General features: G+C 42.5%; 1 protein-coding gene across 5 annotated transcripts in view; it reads left to right on the top strand.

Moving 5' to 3' along the window:
* Window positions 1-17,874, top strand: part of HMG20A (high mobility group 20A) — a 175,190-nt gene that overhangs the window by 128,863 nt on the left and 28,453 nt on the right. For all 5 annotated transcript variants that reach the window (XM_030186968.1, XM_030186933.1, XM_030186950.1 and 2 more), the window contains 3 exons: window positions 9,623-9,755; window positions 13,558-13,589; window positions 17,018-17,093. In XM_030186968.1, the coding sequence (XP_030042828.1) occupies window positions 9,623-9,755; window positions 13,558-13,589; window positions 17,018-17,093 (241 nt within the window). The remainder of the gene's footprint in view (window positions 1-9,622; window positions 9,756-13,557; window positions 13,590-17,017; window positions 17,094-17,874) is intronic.

Genomic DNA, 17,874 nt, shown 5'->3' with positions numbered 1-17,874 from the left:
ATATATATTATTTTCACACCGAAAATGACGCGTACTGGGGGAAGTGCTACCGCCGGCAGTAGTGCCAGATTTTCATGCGGCAAACCTGCGGTAGGTTTGCCACACCTTTGTAAAAGGGCCCCTTGGTAATTATTTTACTTCAAAATAGATTATTCATATTCAGTTCAGCAGAAAAGTGCTTGTCCCTGCATAGTTTGGCGCAGATCAGATAATTGCAATGTCCACATGCCAGCAATGCAATACTTTAAACTATTTCCTCCAATAGCAAATGCCACCTTTAACTCTCTTCAAATGGCTTGCCCCGTATACTCTTGACAGGGAATACCTGTTTCACTTCAGGCTGAATCAGGGGATTTCCTACTAAACCGTCCACACCATGGCATCCAAAATGATGATTTAGTAATTGGGAAATGATTTATTGGTTCCCTACATAGTTTTTTGTTGGGGTTTTTTTTCTGCCAATCTACTGCTTGCCCTGGGATTGGTAGCATAGATTGTTGCCACTATTTGGTTTTCTGCCAGGTACTTGTGACCTGGCTTGGCCATTGTTGGAAACAGGATACTGGGCTAGATGGACCATTAGCCTGACCCAGTATAGCTATTCTTATGTTTTTATGAGTAGCTAAAAGAACTTTATCAAATCGACCTGCAACATAGGATTACAGCTAAATGATCCAGTGACACACATTGTTAGATCCGTTGAAGAAATATGTAGAGCTGCAACAAGCTCTCCCATTTTTATCTGGACAATTTATCTTGAAGGGACAGTGCTTCTGAACAAGCAGTACAGTAAAGATTTTTCAATGTAATAGTCAACTTCACTTACTCTTTTCTTTCTGGTTGCTTTGGGAATCAGAAGTCACAAGGCTCAGACATGGAATTCCCCATTTGGTTGGCTGACTCATCCTGCTTTTCTATAGAAAAAGGAGCTTCCCTGTAACAGGGATTCTTCCTAGACAGCAGGATAAATCAAACATATATCTTGCCAATCTCCCTGGGGAGTTTATTCCTAAGCTTTGAATTAAAGTAATGGGATTCCTGGGGTAGGTAGCAACTGGTCAGGAATTCCTGGAAGTAATAGGAAAATCTTTTAGGCTTTTCTGAACTCTTTATGTCAGCTCCACTGGATGAGGTCACCTACATGCGTATGATTTATCCCTTCATTATATCTATAGGCATGTTGCAGAAAAGTTTCACTTGAGTGTATAGTTAAATTCATAATAAGTTCAAAATTGTTCTCTGAGTGCATCATTTCCATCTATTTAGAAAAGTTATTTGCAGGGATGGAAGAGAGATACCACTAAAACTTGTTGGCCTGCCTTGCAGGGAAAGTAGAAGAAAATCACTAAAGTCTAAGGAGTCGCTGCTACCTGGCCATGCAGAAAAGGGATATGGCTATGACAGAAGGCCTTCTGCTGAGCTATGCATAGTGGAAGAGAAATGGCATTGCCATGTGAAACATCCCTGACATAGGACCTTAAAGCAGGGGCGTAGCCAGACAGCAGATTTTGGGTGGGCCTAGGCAAGAAGTGGGTGGGCACCAAGTGTTCTCCCCCTCCCCCCCAAAAAATATCTAAGTTGGTGGGGAAAATGTTTCTCTCCACCTTGGCAGTCTGCAGCAGGCATGCGCTAAAAACTGAGCATTCAAAGGTGCCAGTAACGTGGAGCACACCATTTTCCATCAGGGGGAAGTCTTCAGCTGGTACAGCTTGGAATCCCCATCAGCTACTGTTGGGTGGGCCTGAGCCCCCACCCAGGCCCACCTGTGGCTATGCCACTGCCTTAAAGGGAGGAAAACAGGCCACACGGGCAGAAGAAAGTAGCATTGAGACTAACACAGTTTCTGCCAATGAATTATACAGGAAGGGAGATGTAGTTATGATGGAAAGATGCCTCTGCTGTTAAGGTGTTCAGAAAGAGAGATGCAGGTATACCCTCTGGCAGACCATGCTGCTGGGTAGTACAGAGGAGCAAAGTGCATGCAATCCCTCCTGTGAATGTACTGATAAAGGGAGATACAGATATTGCCTGAGGCAGCCCTTGCTACTTGTGTATGCTGGAAGGTAGTAGCAGACTATGAAAAAAAGGAGAAGGATCCTGGGAGAAGAAAAGAAAAGTAAAGATTGAGAAAGCAAACTTTCCCTTACAGGCTTCCCTCCTCTCTAAAAGAGAGAGTAACTTTAAAAAAAAAAATCAGTTTTAAAAGGAAAAGAGTTACAGAATAATAGAACAATGTGGAAAGAAAACAGAAGTTTACTTAAAAGGGGGAAAGCTCAAAAAGTTGGCTAGAACCCAGGTTTTCTATATTTCGTCCAACATGTATTTTCATCCAAGTAAGTTATAATTTATTTGTATAAACTTTCTTAACCTCTTTATTTTAACTTTATTTATTTTCATATAATTATTACAAACAAGCATATAGAAGCCAAAAAAAGTAATAATAGATAGAGACTAAAGTCAGGAAAAAAAGGAGCAGCAGCATTATCCTACAATCTTTCATAGTAAAACTATTACCAATTCTGTTATCCAAATAAGAGAAACACACTACCTAAAGTCTGAGTTTTATAGAGCATTCAGAAGCTATTTACCTGACTAACAGTTAAAAGTTACTAGCACACACTACCACATTAGCAGACATCATGCTATTTACATTGTTTTTCATTACCAGCAGGTAGAGATAGAAGACTGAAAACTGATACATATTTCTCATGGCATCCAGTTCAGCTCCTCAGGATTTTCTGTCTCCAGCAGGACACACTTTTCAGCCTCTGGTTCTGAGTGATTTGCTCCTGTTCCAATTGGTCGGCTAGTCCCCAGTTGAGCTTTGCAAGTGACTTGAGTCTGTAGAGTCGTATCTGGAGGTCATCAGATTCCTGTCTTTGTGGTAGTTTGCGAATTTACTTCTTCACCTTTCCCCTGATTCCTATGGAGCTCTCCTTTTTCAGCACAGCAATCTTATTAAAAATAAAAAAGGAGAAGAAAGGAGAATGAAAGCGTTTCACTGGAGAACATGGGACAGAAGAGTTTCTGTCCTAATTCTTTCTCATCTGAGGTAAGACTTGTGGAGACTGTGAGCATGGGGGGAGCAGGTGACACTGTTAAGCCCAACTATAGTTTGACTCAGAACCACTTGGGAAGGCTGCAAATTCTACTTGGTGCAGGGGAGGGATCCTGACTTACTGCTTGGGATAGCGTTGTGCTGTGCTTGTGACAGGGTGAATAGTGACTCCCATTGGAGTCAGTTTAGTGATGGTCCTACTGTGGGACCCACTAGCCGGTGTCGGGGAGTTGCAGCACGTGCAAGCCAAGAGTCCCACAAGATGATGAGGAAATGGTTGGCAGCATCACGTCTTTAGATTTGGCACAGCATCTGAATATACTGGGGACTTTGGGCTCTCCAGTAGGGCTGGTGTGCAGTTTGATGCAAGAGAGCATGGGAATTGGCACCATTTTGTCAGGGCCGACTGGCAGTGAGGAACAGCCTCTGTCTGATCATGCACAGAGCACAGCTGCCATTTTACAGCCTCAGGACTCGATAGAGCATTCAGGTGCATCGGGATCTTTGTTTTCTCCAGAGTTCATATTGCTCTTACACCAGAACTATTTAGTGAAGCAGAGACAGAGTTGCTGCAAAGTGCTTCAGTTTCTTACCTGATGTAGCCTTGGTCTGTTCAGAGGAGCCATTGTTGAAGGAGCCATTAGAAGAGGGAGAGCTCCCTCCTGAGGACGGGGATGATCCAAAAGTACTGAGGTTGTTTCATAATGAGTAACTCAGTACTCTAATGTCTGAGGCACCGGTGCTTTCCATTGATGAGCCTTCTGCTTTGTCATTAAGTGTTCCATCTTCATCGATCATGAGGAGGATTAGAGGTCCTTCTAAGACCTTCCCAATGCATCCAGATACTCAGGATTTGATTACAATAGAATGGATCTCACTGGCATGGGGCTGAGAGTGGAAGGAGCCATGACTTACCTGTTCCGGAGGAGAAAGATAAATTGCAGCTTCCCAGGGTGGACTCCCTTGTTACAGCGGTGACTAAGAAGACCACCTTGCCAGTGGATGGGGGCATTACCCTAAAAGACCTACAGAATAGGAAGCTATAAGGCTCAGAACATACGAGTAGCCACACTGGGCCAGACCAGTGGTTCATCTAGTCCAGTATTCTGTTTTCCAAACAGTGGCCAAGCCAGGTCACAAGTACCTGGCAGAAACCCAAATCATGGCAACACGCCATACTACAAATCCCAGGGCAAACAGTTGCTTCCCATGTCTGTCTCAATAGCAGACTATGGACTTTTCCTCCAGGAATTTGTCCAATCCTTTTTTAAACCCAGATATACTAACCGCTGTTGCCACTAATCGCTGAAACAAGTCTTTGAAGTGACCTCTTTAGCTGCAGTATCGATTGAAAGCTCAATTCGTGGCAAGGGCCTGCCTGAAGTGGTATCAGCAGTCTGTAACACAAGATGGGCACCATAATGCCCAGCTGGAAATGGGGTTGGCCTACTTGGTGGATGCTATTTATGAAATGTTAAGAGTTACAGCCCGCAGTATGTCTTTGGCTGTCATGACATGACATGTCTAGTTAAACTACCTTTTTGGAGCAACTGGCTATTTGAAGAAGATATCAGTAACTTGGTGAAAGAACTGGGGGAAACTAAGCCACAGTGGTTGCCGGAGGATAAGCTGAAAGCCTATGGTCATCCGTCTTCAGGAGGCTCTCAATACTGGTTTCGAGACAGCAGATGGTACCAGCCTGGTTGTCAGCAATGTGATCAGAAGTCCCACTTTTAGGCACACCGATCTTCCCTGCATGTGAACAGGAATTCCTCCTATCAGTCTTGTAGAGCACCCAGTGCCTTCACAGCTTCACAATGATGTGAGGCTGGTCCACTCTTCTCTTCCTCCAGTGGGAGGAAGTCTTCAGGAGTGGACCAAAATCACGTCAGACCAGTGGGTTCTGAATGTTCTACAGTAGGTTACAAGTTGGAGTTCATCAGCCCACTCGTTCATTTCTTTTTGTTGAAAGGGAATCAAGGCATTTGCGGCCTTCATAGATTCCTTGTTGGCGCTCTGGACCATTGTACCACTTCCCCAGACAGAACACAGACAAGGCAGATAATCCATCTACATCATTGTCCCAAAAAAAGAAGGCATCTTTCCTCCTGTCTTAGACTTCAGAGGTCCAAACTGCTGCCTCAGTGTCCCGCTTTCTCATGGAAACACTAAGACCAGTCATAGCCTTGGTTTAAGCGGGAGATTTCTCAGCGCCCTTGATCTCAAGGAGGCATACTTGCATATACCCATATGGCCTCTGCATTAGAAGCCTCTGCATTTTGTGGTGCTGGGCCATCAATTCCAGTTCAAGGCTTTGCCCTTCGGGCTCACAACAGCACCAAGAAAATTTACCAAGGTTATGGTGGTAGTGGTGGCGGCCTTCCTTTGGTGCTAGGGAATCGGAGATCACCCATATCTTGACAACTGGCTCGTTCATGCATCATCCTATTCGGACAGCGTGAAGGTGACAAAGTTGTCCATCTTCTGCAGTCACTGCATTGGGTGATTAATTTTGAGAAGAGCAGACTAAGTCCATTTTAGACACTGGAGTATCTGGGCTTTCTATTCAACACAGCAATGGAGAGGATCTTCCTCACGGAACTCAGGAGGTCGAACCTGGTTCAGCAGATTTCTTTTCCTCAGTCAAGGCAGACCCAGTATCTAGGATGACGTCTATGAGTTGGGCAGAGAAAGATCTTTTCTGCTTGTTGGCAGCTCACATCGCTGGTTCCTGGAATGTGGAGGTGGACTTTCTGAGCAAGCACTTCTTGGACCTGGGAGAATGGGAACTATCTAGCCAGTGTTTTCAGCTGATAGTGGACCAATGGGGTTCTCCACTTCTGAATTTGTTAGCAACGAAAAGAAATGCCCAAGTGCCCAAGTTTTTCAGCCGTTGGAGAGAACTGGGTTCAATGGAAGTCAATGCCCTTTTGCAGCCTTGGCTGGAGACACATCTACTGTATATCTTCCCTTCTTAGCCCATGATAGGTCACAAGTTGAAAAGGATTACATTGCACTGGGGTCAAATAATTCTCATAGCCCCAGATTGACCATAGAGGCTGTGGTACACGGATCTGACTTGACTGCTGGACGGGGATCCTCTCCATCTTCTGCAGGTACATGGCCTACTGAAGCAAGGCCCAGTGCTCATTGGAGGATCTATGCCCCTTTGGTCTTAAGACTTGGCCGTTGAAAGAGTTCAGTTGAGATGAAAAAGTTATTCTGATTCGGTCATTGCTACATTGTTCAGGCTCGGAAATGCTGTACATACATGGCATATGCGAGGGTGTGGAGGATGTTTGAGGGCTGATGTTCTGAGCACAAACTTTCTCCCTTCTCTGCTCAGATCGTGCACATCCTAGTGCTTCTCCAGGCAGATTTTCAGAAAGGATTGGCATTGGGTTATGAGTGGGAGACTGGACATCCAAATGGCAAATGACGTTTAATGTGAGGAAGTGCAAAGTGATTCATGTGAGAAAGAGGAACCCAAGCTAGAGCTACATGATGCAAGGTTCCACATTAGGAGTCACTGCCCGGGAAAAGGATCATTGATATTGTGAAATCCTGTGCTCAGTGTGAAGCGGCACCTAAGAAAGCAAATATAATGTTAGGAATTAGTAGGAAAGGCATGGATAATAAAAATGAGAATATTTTAATGCCTTTGTATTGCTCGGTGTTGTGACCACACCTCCAATACTGTATGCAGTTTTGGTCACCGCATCTCAAAAAAGATAAAAGCGGAATTAGAAAAGGTACAGAGAAGGACAATGAAAATGATAAAGGGGATGGGACATCTTCCTTATGAGGAAAGGCTAAAGCGACTATGGCTCTTTAGCTTGGAGAAGAGACAGCTGATGGGAAATATAGAGGTCTGTAAAATACTAAGTGGAGTAGAGTTCATTCAGGAATAAAGTGTATTCATATAGCTATGTTCACTATGCATATGTTGCCCATCACTTACATTTTCTGCTCAAATGTTTTGGGATCTTGCCAGATACTTGTAGCCTGGATTGACCACTGTTGGAAACAGGATGCTATGCTTGATGGATCTTCGATCTGTTCCAGTATGGCAACGCTTATGTTCTTACGTACATCCAGCTCACCTTCCCACAACTGATGACGGTGCTTTCAGGTCTTCCACCAGGAATTTTTCACTTCTGCAATTCTAACTCAGCAACTTTGTCTGGTAGTTAACCACAGCAGTTCATGAAATTATCTAGTTCAATGTCATCGCATGCCGCTTCTCAAAAACAAAAAGCAAGGAGTTAAAAAGAAATTGGATTACATTGCACTAAAACGTCTGCTAGATAGCTAAAGTTCACTATTCTAGACGTCACTATCTATCACCACCTTTGTCCTCCTATATGCTCTGCTAGTGTATTTAACCATTCTTTTTATCACTATTGCTACCACGGGGGTTTTCTAAGTAGAGAACAGCTGTATCAAAGTCAGAAACTGGTTTCTTTTAAGCCGTCAGTAGAAACTAGTCAGTTGGAACCAATGGTTCCTACTTGATCTATTTTTCTTTATCACTACATATCTTGCCTCTAGTCCTGGCAAAAATACTCAACCACCTCTGCCTCTATGAAGTGCTGTTAAATATTTCTCCTTCTAGTTAGTAAGGGGGCAACTGCAAGTGGCATAGGAGTTGTCTCCATAATTACTACTTTTTAATTTTAATGTACCCTCCATGCCACCTCTGCTGGGTAGGTAACTTTTATATGTGCAATATAACTCAAAAAAGGAATGAAAAAGCTAGGAGTGTGCCTGATGAAGTAAGAATGCTGACTGAAGAGCGAGTTTTCATATGGTAGAATATACTTTTTGCACAATAAAATAAGGAAGTTTTTTATGCTTGTGATAGAAAAGTAAGATGAAGCGGGTTTTAATTCTGGATGCCTTTTCTGAGGTTAAGTTTCATTCCAGTGCAGTAACAGTTACCTCACTTGTATGCTAAGTTAACTAGCGCTAATTTGCACATTAACTGCTTGATGTATTTTAGTAAAAGTGTCCCTTAAATTGTAAAACTACTGAGGGACGGGTAAATGCCTACTGTACCTGAATGTAACCTGCCTTAAACTACAACTGAAAAGGTGTGAGCAGAGGTGAAAAGTGGAGGAGAAGCCTAATGATTTGTGCAGCGAACTGAGAACTAGAGGAGCCCAGTTCATATCCCTGTGATTTTGAGTAGTCACTTAAACCTCCATCTCTTCAGGTACAAACTCAGATTCTGGGCCCTCCAGGGACAGAAAAATATCTGCTGTACCTGAATGTGCACCACTTTGATAGTTTTTAGGCTTGTAGGCAGTATATAAGTAAGTAAATAAATCCCTTCCCTTATTTGTTTTAGAAGAGAGACCATTTATGGACATTTGCTTCATGAATGTAGTCCTCCTTTTCAACAAGCAGCTTCCAAGAGAGTGTACGGTGTACAGCCGTGGTATATCTGTATACCCATCTCTCACACAAGGGGAATAACACTTATAAACAGAGTACCAAACCTTACATTACACACAACTCCATACTCTGATTAAGAATAACACATTGCTTTATTAATACATGATCACGTACAATACTCATTGGGTTACCCAACATCCACCCCGCTTTTCACAAGCACACCAGCTCACGCTCATATACATTCTATTAATACATTCACCAACTACATACCTCTTTATCATAGGAATACCTGGACAAAAGCACATAACTTGTTCTACTTCATGGTACAAAGAAATTGTCCAACTCTCTTCTTAAATCACTGAGACCATTATCTTCACAGTGATTAAACACAATGTTGCATGTGCCAAAAATAATTGTCCTCACTTTCCCCCTTCCGGGTTAGCCAGATGTGAAACCATACTCGGGATCTCCATGGGGTACGTGTATCACCAGTTCTAGTTGTTTCAACTTTTAATCGTGCTGAGCTCTGTGTCTTGATCATGAGAGACAATCTGTGCAACCCTTCCACTACTTGAAACCAAGCGTAGATTTTATGCAAGACCGCATTTCGGTGAACCTTTGGCACATGCAACATTGTGTTTAATCACTGTGAAGATAATGGTCTCAGTGATTTAAGAAGAGAGTTGGACAATTTCTTTGTACCATGAAGTAGAACAAGTTATTAGGTGCTTTTCTCCAGGTATTCCTATGATAAAGGGGTATGTAGTTGGTGAATGTATTAATAGAGTGTATGTGAGCGTGAGCTGGTGTGCTTGTGAAAAGCGGAGTGGATGTTGGGTAACCTAATGAGTATTGTATGTGATCATTTTTTTTTTTTTTTTTTTTTTTTGTTACATTTGTACCCCGCGCTTTCCCACTCATGGCAGGCTCAATGCGGCTTACATGGGGCAATGGAGGGTTAAGTGACTTGCCCAGAGTCACAAGGAGCTGCCTGTGCCTGAAGTGGGAATTGAACTCAGTTCCCCAGGACCAAAGTCCACCACCCTAACCACTGGGCCACTCCGATAATAAAGCAATGTGTTATTCAGAGTACGGAGTTGTGTGTAATATCTGTATACCCCCATATTGATTAACTAGTTTTATATCTGATTCCTCTTCCAATTTCAGCGCTACCTTGATGAAGCAGAGCAAGACAAAGAACGCTATATGAAGGAACTCGAGCAGTACCAAAAAACAGAGGCTTACAAACTCTTCAGCAGGAAAGCACAGAGCCGACAGAAGGGCAAACAGCACAGGCAAAGTAAAGAACATGATTTGGATGGATTATGCGGGTCTTTATCTGCCATCATTTACTGTATTACTGTTTGTGTATTGATTTGCCCATTCACCTGCCTACCTATGAGTGTGCAAGGAGATGGTTGAGATTCTTGTCGTCCCATAGAGCACACCAAAGGGGTAATTCTGTAAGGAGTTACCTAAACTGGGTGTGTTCAAGGGCTGAATGCACACTTATGCACGTAAATTGTAAAATGCTATCAATTGTGCATGTACATGCTAACATCTGGGTGCGTGCATTTAGCACCAGCTATAGGATTGGTGTAAGCTATCGTTCCTTAATACATGTGCATTTTCAGAATTTCCAATGGTATTCTATAAAGAAAAGCATGGCTGTGGAGTCGGTACCCCAAACCTTCAACTCTGACTCCTCTATTTTTCTATTGTCTGACTCCTACTGGTATTAGGTTTTAAGGGGCCCTTTTACTGAAGTGAGTGCACAATAACGAACATTAGCACGTACTAAGCACCACGTGACCCATAGGTTAAAAAAAATAGGACATGCAACATTTAGTGTGTGCTAATATTCGTTAGTATGCGCTAAGCTTTGGTTAAAAAAAAGCCTTAAATTTTTTTTTCTGGATCTAAGGTACTGTTAATATAACATATTACCAGTACTTTAAATCCAGGGCAAAAAAAATTATATCTAATATAAAATGATAAATTTACTGTATATTATAATGTAAGATTTTATTTTGAAACTCCGATTAGAGTTGGTGTTACGCCATCTATAGAGCTGCCATAAGTGTGTGCATGTAAGTGTTGGAGATGCACACGTAACTAACAGTAGCCTATAAGTTATGCGTGTGAGTCCTGCCTACATACTGTATGATATGCATATTTACAGAACAGCGCTTAAGTGGAATTCTGGCATATAGGCACATGTATACCATTATTTTAATGACATATGCATGTAATTGGTATACAACTGTTCACACATACTTTATAGAATTGCCCTGTATGTGCTTCCCTTTGGGTTTTTTTTTTTTTTTTTTTTTAATTTCAAATAAAATATGCAAGCATATTGAACACCATCCCTGGAATTCGTATCCTGTGATCTTTTCAGTGCATCTAGTTATACAAATCTGCACAATTTTATAAAATTACCCCCATGTCAGATTGTGACAGGAACAGTGTTTTAAGCTTATAAACTACCTAAATTAATTCTGAAGTATATTTCTCTAGTTTAGCCAGCAGGTAGTGCATGTTTATGCTTAAAGCTGTTACAGAGGACTGACCTTTAGTTAACACACACATAAAAGAAATGCCTGTAGTGATGTAACCAGCTTTTTTAACTTGACTGTTCTGGGCTCTGATTGGCCAAGGAGCTCTTTTTGAGGTTTTTGTTTTATTGTGTGTCTTTTTTAGTCTAAACTGGCTTTTTCCCCAGTTTCAGCCCGGGAGAAGAGAGAGAAAAAGCTGTTTACTGAAGCCCTATTAAAAAAAAACAGTTATATTTGATAACTGGTGAGCAGCTCTGATCTCCTCAGGTACTTTCTAGGAAGTAAACAAATGTTTAGTTAGTGTTATAATTTATCCATATTTCAGTTACCTGTTATTGTTTGCTGATTGCACATTTTCTATCTACTGTTCAATATATTTTTTTTATGAGAATAAACACAATTGTTTGTTCGCTCGCTCTGTTTGTCTGGACTGATAAAGAATCCTGGTGGTTTGTGTTTTGGGTCTGTGAGTGCTTTCTGGGAACTGTGGGACCACTGGGAGTGTGGCCTCCAGTATCCTAGAAATCACTGGGGATAATTTGAGAGCGCGAGACTCGCCCAGAGGCGGTTGTGACCCAGTCAGTGGGAGGAGGGCGCTAGTGTAGAGCACAAGCGGCAGGTGCAGGCAGACCTGAGCTGTGCTGGGGATAGACCCTCTAAGTGGCTGCAGGGTAACCTCAGGTGGGTGGCTAGGTGTTCTGTGACAGACCTGTCCTTCTTTTTTTTTTTTGTGGCAGCAGTGGGATTGTCAAACTCAGTATGTGACATGAGGATCACCATCCACTGAGTGGTTCAGTTTTTTTTTTTGTTTTTTTTTTAATCTGTAACCTCCAGACACAGAGCACAGTGAACAAGTGTGCAGCAGTAACAGGGTCCCTTTCCTGTTTTGGTTTTTTGGGTCGTTAGGAGATTAACAGCATGCTGATGGCGACTGGTAGCAGCCCTGAAACACTGATATCCCTGTCCTAATACAAGAGCAACCAGAGGACCTCAGCAGAGAGAAGCTGCAGGGCCAGCCTGTATAGAGTTCTCCTGTGGGGAGAAGAGACTCCTTGTGGGCAGAGGCCCGTGAGTTAGCAGGACCAGATGCCACACCAGCTGAAATCTGACAGATCTAAATGCTAGAGTGGCAGCGGCTAGACCAGCTGCAGCGAGAGGAACTGGAAGAGCGACATGGCTAGATCAGCTGCGGTGTGAGGAACGGGAAGAGCAACAGCATGAGAGGAGCGGGAACAGCAGTGTAAGAAGCGGGAGTTCCAGCTGCAGAAATTAAATATGGAGATGGAAATGGCTCACATCCAAAATTCCAGCCCAACCTCTGCGCCACGGCCTGAGGCAGGATCCACAGCCCGGATTGGGCCCAAGTTGTTTTCGCAGTTTGATGATACTCGAGGTGTGGCCTCCAGTAACCTAGAAATGACTGAGGATGATTTAAGAGTGGGAGATTCGCCCAGAGGCGATTGTGACTCAGTCGGTGGGAAGAGGGTGCTAATGTAGAGCATAAGCGGCAGGTGGACCTGATGGGGATAGACCCTCTAAGTGGCCGTGTGGTAACCCCAGGCTGGTGGCTAGGTGATTCATGACACATATTTAAAAATATGAAATTATTCTTGTCTGTCCCTTCACACGTACATGTATGTATTACAAACAGGATGTTTCACACAAAATTAATGGAGCCTGCTTTCCAGAATGTATGTATATTTGTGTGTACAGTATGATCTCCTACTCCCAATTCCCAAAAAAAACTGTAATGGATCCCCCTAGCACCTTTGATTTGTACTGAAATTTTGTTGTGGATAGGCCTCTAAGCATAAATTATTGGGAGAAAGTGAGGTGACACAGACACACTCAGTGATGATATAAACCTTTCCCTTCAGAGAACGGGTTAACTAGAGAGCACAACTCCATGTACCACACTTACTACAAATTTAATTACAGAAGGTGTACCTACAGTGTGTTGGGTGAAAAGGGTGAAAAAGATTTGCGTATAATGGAGGCAGTGTATGCAAATCAAATTCATGCATGTACATTGTGGATATCCTGAAAATATGACTGGCAAGGGGGTTGCTCCAGGACTGACTTGGGAAACACTGCACTATGGCACATGTATACAGATTAGTGCTTAGCCAGTCATTTACAAACATATGTCGACACATGCACGTAAATGATTAGAAAACCGGCATTCACGCATGTTGTTACCATCTAAGTTTAAGCGGCTCCTTATGGAATTACCTCCTTGCTACCATTTTACAGTGGTTGAGATTCCTTTCTACATAGGCTGTGAATGCTGCCTCCACAACAACCCTGTTTTTGGTCAGTTCGATTAACAGGATCAAAACTGCATCTGTGTGTTCTGTTTGGCAACAGTTGTTTTTTGTAGGTTTCAGGCATGAAGGTAAAGAGAGTTTGCTTATGCCATACATTCTGTTGTTTCATTTAGACAACTGGTGATTTTTCCATAGTGTGTGCTTGTACATAATTATTTGCCAAGTCTTGTTTAGTTTGTATTTGAAATATATTTCCTTCTTTTCTCTTGCTTTTTAGATGGAGCACGACAGGCTGTTGGGGACCATGAGGTAAATGCCTCTTTTTTTTTTTTTCTACACATCTAATATTTAGTTTTTTTATTTATTAAGACTTATAGACTACATAATCTATAATTCTAAGCGGATTACAACCATGCATACAAAATAATCACACATAAAATAACATTATCATACCATTGATGTATCCTTCAATTGCAATAAGTGTGCCTGGACAGAGTTGCCCAGACACACAGGACCCATGCATGCTCCACAGACAAGCCTGGAGGGGATGAGGCCAACTATTGAAGACTCATCTCTTTGAGAAAATTTATTGCAAGGATCAAAACACATGAAGTCCATACACACTAATAGAAATGCATCAATACACTCTCTTCTGAATTCTCTTCCCCCGCATTTTCACCACAGATAAAATTGTAATACCATAATGTTCTCTTGCTATTGTCTTATCGCCCTATCAAATCCCCATTGTTACATTCCATTGCTGTATTCCCAAATGATATCTTGAGTTTGACTTTGTCTTCCCATAACTCTTCACAATGTAACCCATAATCGTACCACAACAAATTGTATTTCCATCACTCACAATGTAGTGTAAGCCACACTGAGCCCGCAAATAGGTGGGAAAATGTGGGATACAAATGCAATAAATAAATCCCCATATGCAGTCACTGGAACAGAGCACCCAAGGTTTGGGGGGAGGACACAGAAGAATAGGAGAGTTCCAAAGTCCACAGCAGGATTGAAGGTCTTCAGGACAACAGTAACTCCCCTCCCTCCAAAATTTGGCCACCTTCAACATGGACCTGCTTGTTTGTTTCCTGTTGTCGTCTTGTTTATTTTTTTGTTTCATGACAAGAACACACAATCAGCATACACAATGCAAATCAGATCATTCAGAAATTCTGGTAACTAGTTAGTATAGACAGTGTTTTTAATGACATCTTAGATTACCCAAGTCAAGTTCAGTTCATGTAATGCCACTTTCTACATGCTCACAAGTATGGAAGCCATGCAGGTTTAAATTCATAGAGGGGCAAAAAGAATTTGAAACATTAGTTCTTTGCCATGTTACTTTTGAATGTTAGAAATGCAGGTGACACTTGCTTTGAAAGATTTATTTACTATTGAGGTTCATCACAAGATACTAAGTTGATGCCAGCAAAATTAGGGGCCTTTTTTACTAAGGTGCACTAACGAATTAGTGTGTGTTAAGTGCCATGCAACCCATAGATATAACAATGGGCTGTGCGGCATTTAGTATGCGCAATCATTAGCACACGCTAAATCTGTTGGCACATGTTAGTGAAAGGACCCTTTAGTATTTTGTCCACCCTAATGAAAACTAGTATATATCCACTGGTCGAGTAAGCCTAAATTTTATATGTATGTTAAGTTCTAGGTAGTAAAGAAAAAATATTGTTTTACCCACTTTGGTTGCTTCCCTTAATTTCTGAGAAATGGCACATTGTTTGATTCTCTCCTCTCCCTATAACAAACTCAGGTCTCCTACATTGCTCACTCCTGAGCTCGTCCTACCAATCTCGGAGTCCCTAAAAATCGGGAGTCATAGTAGATAGGTCCTTGATGCTGGAGCATGTGAACTCTAAAGTCAAGCAAATGTTCTTCTCTCTTTGAAAACTTAAGCATATCCAGCCTTATTTCCCTAGAGAAGTATTCCGCAACCTAGTCCAGTCTCCCGTCATAAGTCGCCTAGATTACTGCAACAGTATCTATGGGGGATGCACAAGCATGCTCCTAAAAAAAATTACAAACTGCTCAGAACACAGCAGCCCGACTCATCTTTGGCAAATCGAGATTTGAAAGTTCAAGGCCACTATGTGAGAGGTTGCACTGGCTTCCAGTGAAGGACCGCATTGCTTTCAAGATCTGCACATTGGTGCACAAAATCATCTATGAAGAAGCCCCCGCTTATATGGACACTCTCATTAACCTGCCGCTTAGGAACTCCCGCAAGTCAGCTAGTTCATACCTCAATCTCCACTACCCGGCTTTTAGTGGCCTCAAATATAAGACCGTCTATGCTTCCTCTTTCCCCTATCTCAGTACTCAATTATGGAACGGGTTGCCTCAAGAGGTCAAATTCACTCCAGATCATCAGACCTTTAAGAGGCAACTCAAGACCTTCCTATTTGGTAGAGCATACACCGAAAGCCCGCCTGGCGCCACATCCTTCTGAACCACAGCTATCTCAGTGACAAATCATTACCTCTCCTCGCTCCCTTCCTCCCTCAGTTGTTTCTCTCTCCCTCTTATGACTCTGAATACTGTATTTTGTACTATTGTTTTGCTTAATAGACTATTGTACGCCACATTGAGCCTGCCTGCTGGTGGGAATATTGTGGGATACAAATGCCATAAAATAAATATGGCATTCAGCCCAAATGCATTAGTCCTTTTTAAATAAAAAGTAATTGTATCATTGGCATCCATTAGTTTTCATACTTGGGCAGAGACCAGGGGGCCTCACGTCGGCCCAGTGGACTCTTTTGCAGGGATCCTTGCATGCAGCTCGCATAAACCTAGCACAGCATTGGAAACTACCGGGGGTCCCCCCAAAGACTAGGTGGATAACCAAGGTGCGATACATATGTGAGATGGAGAGATTAACTGCTGTAAAAAGAAAAACTCTGACCAAATGGGAAAGGGTGTGGGAACCCTTTCTAAAACGATGTTCTGGATAACAGGTGTATAAACAAGTAGATGGGAAAGGTGAGGGGGGAGGGGAGAATAAGGGGGGATAGGACGGGATAGGGAGACATACTTATAAAACTGTTGGAAAAAATTAAGAAGTGGAATCGGTATATGTTATAGAATTGCAATGTTGTTGGTGCTTTTCTCTGTTAAATTCCCATTGTTTGACCAAGTACTAATGTGTTGTATTGAATTGAGGAACTCTTGTAATAGCTTCGCAATGCTCAAAGACTTCTATAAATTAAAAAAAAAATAATAAGTGTATCATTATGATTCCAATCCCTGAAGTAGGACTCAGCAACTTAAGGACATCCAGTACTATCCTACCACTGTCCCTCCTCCTCTCCCTTGGTGCATTTCTTCCATGCTCCGGCAGTGGATGCACATTGATGGATATCAATTACCAGCATCCTTTTTAATAGGGCAATAGTAAAGCTACAGAAATAATTCACCATAGCATTTTGTGAGTTGTGGTACTTTAGGCAGTACAGGGGCAATTCTGTATAGCAGGGCCTATTCTATAAAGGAAAGGAACATAGGTAGTTACTTTCCTATATAGAATACCAGCATAACCAAGTAGTACCATACCTAACATTTAAGTGTGAGCAGTTATGCCAGCCATAGAACCTGGTGTACGTGCTTGCACCTAAGTACGACAGGTACATGCATATATTTGTGTTCAGGGACATTGTTGGCGTCATATGTATTTTTCCATGGTCTAACTAGCCAGCTTTTTCTATTCACAGAAAGAAGTGGATGTAAAAGAGAGGTCTGTGTTTGATATCCCCATCTTCACTGAGGAGTTCCTGAACCATAGCAAAGGTAACTGAAATTCTGTGCTTCCTTGTTACAATTCACTTCTTCAAAAATGGAATGACAATTTAAGCCTGCCTTTGTGAGCAGACTAGGAAATGGAAAGTGAACTCCGTAGCTCATGGGTGTGCTAACACAGAATTGTAGAATTAGTGAAATTACATTTTAAGACCATAAGTGGGAGGATTTGCAGACTCTTGAGCAGGTGCTGGCAAACCCAGTATGTAAGCCCTCTCGGGCAGTACATTGCTCCTACTTCTTCCCTAAAGATGACACCAAAACTTGGGATGACTGTTGTATTCTTCTAGCAAGGATCCTTTCCCACCATCCCTATTTGTTGGCTGATTGTTAGCATGGGGGGAAACTTGGATAGTACCACAAGGCTGCCGCTAGAGGTTGCAGCAGCCATTTTAATGAGGCAGCCACAAGGAGAAGGGATAAGTAGGGTTCACTCCTACCCCCACTGGACCACCAAGGATGTGATGTAGGCCCCAGGAAGGCCTATGGCGATGGTAGGGGTGGGGTAGGGGGTATTGCTGTTGAAGGGGAGAAGGTGGGTCTTTGGGGAGGAGAGAGGTATCAAAAGGGGGAGTCTTCAGGGAGGAGAGAGGGATCGGAATGGGGATTGGAATCAGAGGGCCTGAAAAATCTCTACAGATTATGCGGGTACTAGCCGATAATGAGTGCCAGCAGCCAAATTTAAGAAAGCTTTTGAGCTGTTCTAAATTCGCCCATTTAGATACATGGGTGCTGGCACTGAATTTTGCCGCTACCCACATAATTGCCAGCT

This window comes from Microcaecilia unicolor, chromosome 1 (assembly GCF_901765095.1).
Source record: "Microcaecilia unicolor chromosome 1, aMicUni1.1, whole genome shotgun sequence".
Classification (NCBI taxonomy): Eukaryota; Metazoa; Chordata; class Amphibia; order Gymnophiona; family Siphonopidae; genus Microcaecilia; species Microcaecilia unicolor.
This window is presented reverse-complemented; position numbering and strand designations above follow the sequence as displayed.